The sequence below is a fragment of the Rhamphochromis longiceps genome, linkage group LG10, assembly GCF_057381845.1.
Source record: "Rhamphochromis longiceps isolate RC_006_pf linkage group LG10, R_longiceps_female_GT1.1, whole genome shotgun sequence".
Classification (NCBI taxonomy): domain Eukaryota; kingdom Metazoa; phylum Chordata; class Actinopteri; order Cichliformes; family Cichlidae; genus Rhamphochromis; species Rhamphochromis longiceps.
Window position 1 is genome coordinate 35,933,195 of NC_140566.1, and position 10,701 is coordinate 35,943,895.

At 42.8% G+C, this 10,701-nt stretch overlaps 1 protein-coding gene across 1 annotated transcript; it reads left to right on the forward strand.

Moving 5' to 3' along the window:
* Window positions 1–3,768: 3,768 nt before the first annotated feature.
* On the forward strand, window positions 3,769–5,313 carry LOC146661403 (GTPase IMAP family member 7-like). Its single transcript, XM_085421548.1, has 2 exons — window positions 3,769–3,787; window positions 4,484–5,313. The coding sequence occupies exons 1-2, from the start codon at window positions 3,769–3,771 to the stop codon at window positions 5,311–5,313; spliced, it is 849 nt and encodes a 282-aa protein (XP_085277674.1).
* Window positions 5,314–10,701: the final 5,388 nt, after the last annotated feature.

The window sequence follows — 10,701 nt, forward strand, 5'->3', positions numbered from 1 at the left end:
TATCCGATCCAGTAATTTAGGTCAGTATCGGACCGATACCGATACGTAATATCGGATCGGTCCATCTCTAACTACAGGGTCATTAAGATAAGATGGGGCCTGATTATTTAAGACCTTGTATGTGGGGAGCAGGATTTTGAATTGATCAATTATTAAGTCATGTACTAACAGAGACTTGGAGGAGAGAGACCTAATATTTAATAATCCACATTTCACTGTTTTACTCTTTGGATACTGTATTGTTCTTTCTTTGTGATTGTTTATGTTTAAGTTGTTTGTTGCTGGTTTTTAGTTTGTTTTTGTCTGTTTGGGAGCTGACACAGTCTCTATGGAGATGGGGTTTTTTTGGGGGGGGGGTAGCAGGAGGAGAGAAGCTGCAGAGAGGCGTGTAAGACTGCATCTCTGCTTCCTGGTCCCAACTCTGGATAGTCATATTTTGGGGGGTTTAATAAATTTGTCCATATTTCTAGAAATGAGAGCTGCTCCATCCAAAGTGGGATGGATGCCGTCTCTCCTAACAAGACCAGGTTTCCTCCGTCATCGTTAAGCTGAGGACGTATTTATATAATTTCACCTAAACCTGCAAACATTATTCTGTGGTTATATATAAACCTATCTGGTCGTTAAGTCTAACGTCACTAGCCGTGTCTGGGTCTAAACTCCGCTGCAGGTCCATATATCAAACGATCACTATGGCATTACTGAGAGTTGAAAAACTGTCTAAAGTCTTTCATCTTTAATAAAATGATCAGCGTTCTGCTCTACCAGGTGTAACAATTGAGTTTAACATCCAGGCATCCATGAAAACGGAATTTATGACATTTAACGGAGTTAGAAGTTAGCAGGAAGTTAGCTCGCTAGCTTCTATCTAAATACAATATAGCATGTCCTGACTGCGGGGTTTTGGAAACAAATTAAAACATACAGCTTTCTTATCACTTCCAGCATAAATGAAGACAGAAAACTAAACAGCAGTGACGTTTGTAGGGTTACTGAAGTTGGGCTAGCTGGTATATAATGATGTGCTACGTGACCGCTAGCGACACAGCTATGTTAGCATAATATAAACAAGCTAACTTTTTTCCACTCGATAAAAGTTAACGTGAGTGTTCTCGGTGGTCAGGAACAAATGTAATCGCATGGCAGGATGCTGTAAAAGGACCAAACTTCAGCCAGGAGAACAACTGAGATAATCCATCCACAATACGAGGTTAGTCATTCATATACTGCTGCATGGGCTGGGCTGTAGCTACATCCTAAGGTTTTAAAAACTGAGCTTATTCTTATATTCTATTTATCCCCTTTGTATATTTTATTTATATTTGTCTCTGTATTTATATATGTGTGTGTGTGTGTGTGTGCGTATATATATATATATATATATATATATATATATATATATATATATATAACAATATATAACAATTCTGTAACTGTAACTTCGGTCGTTGCTGTGCTTTTTTTGGAAGTCGAATTTCCCAGAGGAACCCACCCGAGGGATTAATAAAGTTCTATCTTATCTTATCTTATCTTATCTTAAATAAATGATTAGCGGTAATAAAAGCCGAGGGAGGTCAACAGGGATCACTGACTGTTTTAGGAGCTTTTAGAGATTAAATAGAAGAAAATACAAAACATTAAACATGTTAACAACACAAAAGCCATATTAAACGCAGACTACTTTAGACCCGGAAGTAGGATTCGTCACGTCATCACTTAAAGACCGGATAGAAGTTAATGAGGGTGTATATATACTGAGATGAGTGCAACAGGTGTGGAAAAAAGCACAGGTAACATTACTGAGGGCAGAGAAAACTTGACTGAAATCAAACTGGAAATCACCTGAACTAAAACATCACATCGATCCAAACTATCACTGTCATAAAAAAAACGAACCACAATTAGCTCGACACTGAGAAGTTAGTCAAACTGGCAGAACAGCATTACTCTGATCATCTACAGGAAATCATTTAGAGTCCGTTTCTGTCGAGTCGGTGCTGCAGACACCTCTGAGCTTTCACTCCACTTTGTGGACACAGTTCACAGTCACCGTCCGTGGAAGCTCCGTCTGTCGATCTAGTGTATACACTCAGGGATGAAGCTTGAGTTATTGATTTGTCTCTTTAGTCTCTCGCGGTTTATTAAGAAGACAAATGACAGGCTGTGGTTGGTGTGCCTGTGTAACACAGACCTGTTCTCATCACTGCATGAACCACAAAGAACTCAGGTGTTGGTGTTTGAAACAAATAAAACAAAACATTAAAAAGCAACAGAGATTAAAGAGAGACTCGGGTCACAGGAATAACTCATCACAGCTCAGGTAAACAGGCAGCTCTGCAGTTTCTCAGTTTCTGACTTTTATTATAAAAAGTTTGTCTGAACAGTAAATCAGAATAAAACTTGTAGATGTACTTACGAGGTAGTGAGCCGGCCATGTTGGTGCTGCTCAGGGTTAAAGCTGTGTCACAGTCACATGCCTGCTGCCAAAATGTTTTGCATGAGCTGGTTGTTGTACCGTGACGATCGTCCCTCCCTTTAAATGCAAGGTGCCAGACCTGTCCTACACACAGGAACAACACTCGGGCTGTGGCACCAAACACGGGGAAACAGCCATCAGTGGCTCTTTATGGGAATTATGAGAATAAATATATGTGCAAATATAAGAATGTATGTGCGTCACTATATATATATACTATATATGTCATGGCCTGCGCTGGCAGACCATGGGGAGGTGGGGAAACAGGACCCAGACGCCGGACTCTTCAGTGCAGACAGTGTTTATTTACAAGGTGGTGAAGTGAGCAACAATAAATCCCCCTGTGTCCCAGACTGCCGTTCCCGTCTTCATCCAGTGTCAGTGCTCTGTGTCTCCACTCCTTAGTGTGGTCCGTGGTTGCTGCCCTCTCGTCCCGCAGTTCTCCTGGGAAAGTAACAGAAGCAGCACCACTCAGTAACAAAACTCTAATTCACTGACTTCTAACTGGGAAACTAACGGAAGTCTCACGAATCGATCCAGCGTCAGAAAGAGCTGCACCACACTCCTAAGTAGCTCCTCCGACGAGGCTTGATCAGCTGCAGGTGTGTGCATCTTCCTCAGGTGTAGCCAGCCACCTGGCAGACCCACCAGGCCTGATGGTGCCTGTAAACCATCCTACCAGAAACACCCAGACCCATACATGGACCCATACACATACCTGCAAGCAGGGAAACCAGGGACAGCCACACAATACATCAAATGTACATATAACAAGTAATATAAATCCAAAACTGCTTATGGGCCCTGGGTCCCTCAGACCCCGGTCTCTGACAATATAAGACAGATGAGTCAATACTTCTGCCAACAGTGTATTTTGAGGTTAAAATGTTGCCTCTCTATAAGTTAACAGAGTAAACAAACTTGAGCGGTCGATGGTACTGACTGACGTTGCATGGAATGATCCAGTTATCAATCATGATGATTGATAACAAGACTAAAAGTTTTTGGTTGATGGCTAAAAGGAAACATTTGTGAGCCAGTTTCCAACCATGTGGCCTCCTCCCACGACTACAGGTTTATTTATGTGACTGAGTGTGGAGTGGTATACTAACCCACTGAGGAATCTGCCCTGTAGTCACTTTAACAAGTCATTAAGTGCTGATGTGACAGCTGGAGTGTTGTTCCTGTATGTGATATGGTGGCATTAAAGGGAGGGCCAATCTTCATGAACGCACAGAGCTGATGTCAATACGGTAGCTGTGACAGCTTTCACAATCCTGAGCAGCACCAGCATGGCCAGCTCAAAAGCTCGTAAGTACATCTACAAGTTTTATTCTGATTTACTGTTCAGACAAACGTTTTATAATAAAAGTCAGAAACTCCAGAGCTGCCTGTTTACCTGAGCTGTCAGTCTTTATTTCTGTGCCCTGTGTCTATATCTTATTTATCTGTTACTTTTTTAAATTTATGTTTATTTGTTTGAAACAACAAATCCTGAAACATGTGGTTCATGCAGTGGTAAGAACAGATTTGTTTTATGAACGTTTACAGCCAACAGAGCCTGCCAATCCACCCAGTCTTCACTTTGAATGGCATGGATGGATGGATGGGCAGACAGACAGACAGACAGACAGACAGACAGACAGACTTTATCAGTAAATCTGATTTCGGGGGATTTCGATGTGCGGAGTAATCCTGTTCTGCCAGTTTGGTTGCTGGTTCTCGTAAACTTCAGGGAATTTATGGTCAGCATTCTCATCTTTGTTTTGATTGATGTGTGATTGTTTTGGATTGTTCAGATGTTTAGTCATGAGTCATTTCCTGTTTTATTTCAGTAATCAGTCTTTTATGTAATGCTGTAAATTTTACTTCCCCCATTCCTGGGTTTTCCTTCCTTGGTACTTCATCATCACCTATCCCTGATTCTGTATATGTAACTGTCCTAGTGTGACGAGCTGGTTGAGGGAGTCCCACTAATAACAGCAGTAATCTGTTTATCTTCTTCAGCAGTTGAACATGTTCCACACCTGAGGATAGTGCTTGTTGGGAGAACAGGAGTTGGGAAGAGTGCATCAGGAAACACCATCTTAGGAAGAAAAGCTTTTGAATCTAAAGCTGCCTTTTCTTCAGTGACAGCAGGGTGTCAGAAAATCACAGATCAGGTAGACTGTCAGATCCTGGATGTTGTTGATACTCCAGGACTGTTTGACACTGATAGACCTGAAGACGAGCTGAAGAGAGAGGTTGCCAGATGCATCTCCTTTGCTGCTCCTGGTCCTCATGTGTTCCTGATCGTGATCCAGATTAGCAGATTCACCAAAGAAGAACAACAAACAGTGAAAATCCTGCAGAAGATCTTTGGAGAAGAAGCAGCAGATTATACTATGGTGCTGTTCACACATGGAGATGATGTGGACAATGAAGCTAACATAGACACATTGATAAATAGCAGTCCGTCTCTGAGTGGCTTCATCCAACAGTGTGGAGGAAGATATCATGTTTTTAACAACAAAATCAAAGATCCCTCTCAGGTCAAAGAGCTGCTGGAGAAGATCAACATAATTGTTCAGAGACATGGAGGAAAATATTACACCAACGAGATGCTGCAGGAGGCTGAGAGAGCCGTCAGAGAAGAGCAGGAGCGACTTCTGAGAGAAAATATATCGATGGAAGAGCAGGAAGCAAGAAGGCGTGCAGAGAAAAAGAACAAGTTCCTGAAGGCGGTGGGGATCGGGGCGGGAGTGGGAAGTGTGTTTGGTCCACTGGGAGCAGCTCTGGGAGCGGCAGTGGGAGCTACAGCTATAGCCGTGAAAGACAAAGAGTGTGTTACTCAGTGAATTTGATCCTTTTTTCATCATCTTTGTGCTGGATGGACTTTACTACGAGGTTACCCACTGTGGGTTTGGAGATGATGGCATACTCACGTCCCTTTATAAGAACCTTGAACTTAAACAAGTCCAGATGCTTTTCTTTCCAAGCTCCTTGGACGACCCCGACCTGGACCACCGAGAACCTTCACAGACCATCATGTTTACATTTCCATGGTCTGGTTTTGGTGAAGGACACAAACCTTCATGAACACACGGAGTCTCACTTTGTTCATTTCTTACTGTCAAAAACATGAAATTAGAAAAAAAATGGTTTATTTTGTTAACTACACTGGTCGACATCAAAGCCTGCCTGAGAGATAAAAGCCAAATATGTATGTGACTGGTTACTGTTTCCAAGATGTTTGATTTTAATCTTTAACTTTTCATCGGTTTACTTTGCTTCATATAATGTTTGACTTCAATTCAAACATCAGAAAAAGCAACATTGCATTAAAAATATTACTATGAAACATTAGTTCACACTAAAAAACAAATAAATAAAAAAATGTAATCTAGTTACCTCCCAGCCTGCCTGCAGGTCAACATGTGTGTAGCTGAGATATATACAGCTATATATATATATACAGTCTGCAAATATAATAAATCATTACTGTAGTAACCTTTGTTATAAAAACTAATGACATCGCTCTAACATTTACACAACACTGCCCTCATCAGGTCAGACTGGGAATGACAACCAACCAGTAAACTGTCATCAAAGACTTGAGCTGACACTGAGGTGTAGTTTATGTAGTTTACTGTCTGTGTTGATTCATTCAGGCCTGAATACAAATGCGCAGTAATCTGATTACCTCAGTCTGTCACTGACAGAGCTTTGTGTGTGTGTGTGTGTGTGTGTGTGTGTGTGTGTGTGTGTGTGTGTGTGTGTGTGTGTGTGTGTGTGCGCGCAGCGTTTGTTTTGAAGCGTGTTGAAAGAAGAACAAAGCGTTCCTCTGTTGCATCTTTCCCGGCGTCTCTTCTGTTCCTCACATTAACGAGAGCTGTGTGCTGATTGGACGGCTGTGATTAGCTGCCAAAGAGTTTAAAACGCTGAAAGAAACGTCGACAGGGAAACAACCTTGAACATTAGAAATGGTTTAGCGGAGTTTGGTCCAGACTGTTCTGAGAGGAAACAGGAAACATGAGGACACGAGGACACGATGACGGTCTGAGAGGCCTTCAGGGAGGAGGCAGCTGATGGAGGTGGCGACAGGTAAGACTGATCAGTCAGCTGACGGGTTGTTTAGGTGTGGAGGTGGTGGAGGTGTGGTTTTACTCTGTTAGTCTGTCACACGACTGTTTTTATCACGATATCTCAACCGAACGATGGATCTGACAGCTGCTGACTGACGGTCGCCATGCCAACACCTCTGAATCCAAGTGCAGCCATGTTTGAGGGGGAGGTCATGTGACCCTGCGGTAGAGCGGGACAAAAACAGGAAACATCTCTATTAAATGTCAGCTCTTCACTTTAACTCTGAACAGATCTACAAACCTCTGCAACAAATACCACGAACAGCAAAATCAGTTTTAAAGCTGGAAGATCCAAATCTGACCTGAAAACAAAGCTCTTCATGCTGTTTGTAGGTCAAACCCTTTCTTTGAAAAGTAAGCTGTCAGGTAGGTGGTACGTTTCCTCTTTCTACGTCTCCAGAAAGAATGTGACAACCAATCACAGCAGGCTGTCCCTGCCGCTGATCCAGTCTAGCATCAGTCACACAGAGCGAAGAGTAAAAAGTGTTTCATGCGTTTCAGATTCTTTGAGAGGTTTAAAATTGTCTTCAGACGATCGCCGACGAGCTTTGGTCAGAGCTGCAGGAAGCAGCCTGCTGGCATCACGCCGGCGCTCACAGAGTTAAAAACACTGACTGGGATCAGCGTGTGGCCGATGCAAAGATCAGACAGGTGCGATGCATCAGGTGTTCCCTGCTGACATTTAATCTCATCTGAAAGGTTAATCTGAGGCTTTTAATTTGGCGCAGGGCTTTTAATGTGAAAATCGTCAGACAGATGGAGCTCCGTCAGGCTGCTGATTAAAACAACAGCAGTTTATTATCAGCGACTCATTAGAAACAGGAAATGATTATCAGAAACACACCGATCAATAAGTCTGACCTCAGGTATGAATAAACAACCAGAGCTGAAGTTTGGATTTATTAACAATAATCAGAAAACAAGAGAGAAAAATAAAGAAACAAAAGGACAGTAAAACAAATAAATCTATCCAAACAATAAAATAATAAATACAAATTTATTTTAAAAACATTTCACAGGAAAATGAACAAATAAAAAAAAAACAGGCTTCAGGCTATGGCGTCTATCTGAACGGCAGTAAAGCCTTGAGCTCGACACACAACAGCTAAAGACACTTTCTGTTCGTACTCGCCCCAAAACAAGCTACTGCTCCAACCCAGCCAATCAGGATGCAGATTACAGAACACTGATCTAAACTGAAAACAACGAAAAGATGGACCAGACACTGAGAAGATGGAAGAAGCTAGCGCCCTGCGGACCGAGACGCATGTTCTGGCTGAACACTTCAACTGTGAGACGTTACAACATCCACCTTAGAAATAAAGGACAGAACTGGAGCGTTTCAGAGAGGCTCGCCTCAGCAGCCCCATCGAGTGGGACATAGGCTGCACGGCCAAAACATCCCAAACGGCCCAACCCGAGCGATCATCAGGACGAGGCGAGGTGACGAGAGCGGCCGCGAAGCACCACAGATGCCATGTGATGATTTTCTCTGCGCTGACGAGAGAAACCGGGTGAAACAGCAGCTCCTGTGGACTGATCTCCCATCACGGCAGCCGGCACCTCCTCCACTCCATCAGAGGTGGAAGAATTCATACGAAAGACCCGGAAACAAAATGATGGATAAATTCATGTCCACTCTGGAAGTGATGAACAACCTCAGCTCAGAGAAAATAACACGCTGTAGTCGTAGCTGTGCAGGCATGACGCAGGCATGACGCAGGCATGACGCAGGCATGACGCAGGCATGACGCAGGCATGACGCAGGCATGACGCAGGCATGACGCAGGCATGTAATATTTAATTCCTGTAAATGTTCTTTGGCTTCTCAGTTAATATGGTCGCAGTGAGTTTAAAGCTTTGAATTAACAACAGGATGTTTTTTCTGCTCCTATACGATCAGTAGCCAAACAAGTTTCAGTGACAACAGGAGGGAATCTGTGACATTTCCACAGGTCGGGTCCTGGGTTGTGCTTTATAAGAGTTGAGTGTTTTAAATAGTCATTTTCGTTCCTACAGCTGAGACGAATGCAGTCAGTTTGTTTAAAGGGCACAAACTGAATGAAACGGCTCTCCTGGAGCGTGAGAGGCCTTAGGAAATGTATTAGACTATAGAGAGTAATGAAGAGACTCAAACAATGTCACCCAAAGGACGTCTTCATTCAAGACACACCCGTGTGGGAGTGAAATTGCTCGGAGAAGGACGAGGTTCAGGCTTTTTCTACCCACCTCTCATCACATGCTGATGGAGGTGGGGACATAAATCATGACCCATCTTAGACCCACAGGGAGCTTCATCATCATACAGCGCTCAGTGATGAAGAAAGACTTCATTGTGGTTCATTTATACGGCCCAACACAGGTGACCTCAGCTTTTATATGTTCCTCTATACTGCAGCTCTAACTGTACCTTAGATCCTGGGCTTGACAGATCATCAGGTTCAGACTATAACTATTCAGTTATACAACATTTCATGTCCGAACTGAGCCTAAAATGCAAGGAGACGAGAAATCCCAACACAGAGAGCACAGTCCTGTCGCTCAGCCACAGTCGCATAGATTGTTTCCTTATTTCAAACTCTCAACTCATCGATCTTTAGCATTCAGCCATCACTGCTGGGTACATAACCCAAATTCACTGATGACGGTTTCTACTTCACTAACTCTGAAGCTACAGCCTCAGCCAGAGGGGGGGCCTTTGAGGTAATTATACATGGACAGATGAGGGTTTACACAGAAAACAGATCAAATAAAACTGAGATGTTGGACTTGATGCTCAAATAACAGAAGTGGAACTAGAGATGAATTTGAATGACACTAAAGAAAAACAACAAAATCTATTAAAACGAAAAACATGATAAATTAAGTTCAGACAGCATCAGCCGAGCGTCGACAGACCTGCGGCGATCAGGGAGCGAGAGCAGGAAAACTTTGGTGCATCACAGTGAACGAGAGAGAAACAATAAATGAAATTAGAACCGCAGATGAAAACATCACAGATCCTCAGAGAACAAATGATCTCCTTATTCCTCACAACTAAGAGGAAGACCGAAGACCAGCTGGTGCCAGACCATAATAATGAGCTAGAGCTGGTGTTAACTGGGAGGAAGCCGAAGCAACAGCCTCTAATCGCCAACAATGAACAGCTGCCCGACGCGCCGCACAACATAAAGACTCACAACCATACACAACGTAAGAATCGTTAGACTCTATCAACGTCACTTCACTTTGTCGAGAAGCTGGGACTGAATCAGACTCTCTGTCATCAATGACTTAACTTTCAAATGTAATGCACAAATTAAAAACAGGAAATATTTTACCTTTGTAAAGTATTTAAAGACACAGTGTTGCGCCCCCTGTAGGATAAGTTAGTGGAACGCTACACTTTAAAAGAGCTACCTCTGTCTATGCGTGATGATAATGGTACTGCCCAAACCTGGGAAACCACCTACGAAATGTGAATCCTACCAATCCCACTAATACAGATCCCAAGTTCACAGTACTGGCAAACCGACTTGAAGGGGAGCTTCATCTCTCTGCACAACGTAAACATGCAGACATGGCTCTGCTTCAGCTGGACGCAGAACAAGCCTTTGACAGCGTCGAGCAGAGCTAGCTTTATGAAGCACTTCCTCAGTTCAGCTTTGGCACTTATTTTACGACTTAGGTTAAACTAATGTAACATAAACTGAGAGCCTCAGTTATACCAACAACATCTATACCCTTCAATCTAAGCAGAAGTACATGTAAAGGTAAATGATGAAAGGTACATACGTGTGAGTGAGCTTTATTTTGTAAGGGGGTAAAAAATCCACAGAAACAAGGCAAGGAAAAAACCTAAACTGGACATAAACTAACAAAACAAACCTGAAACCAAAAACAGAGCTGCAGGGAGACACGGAGGAAGCTACGCAGACAAACCAGCAACTAACAGAGGCAAACACAAGGCTTAAATACACAGAGGGATAACGAGGAACGAAACACAGAAGAACACAGCTGGGAGTGACTGACAAGATGAGAAAGGGGAAGCAAAACTCAATGCATTTACATAGGACACAGACTTTCAAAGTAAAACAGGAAACATAACACACTTGACTAGGA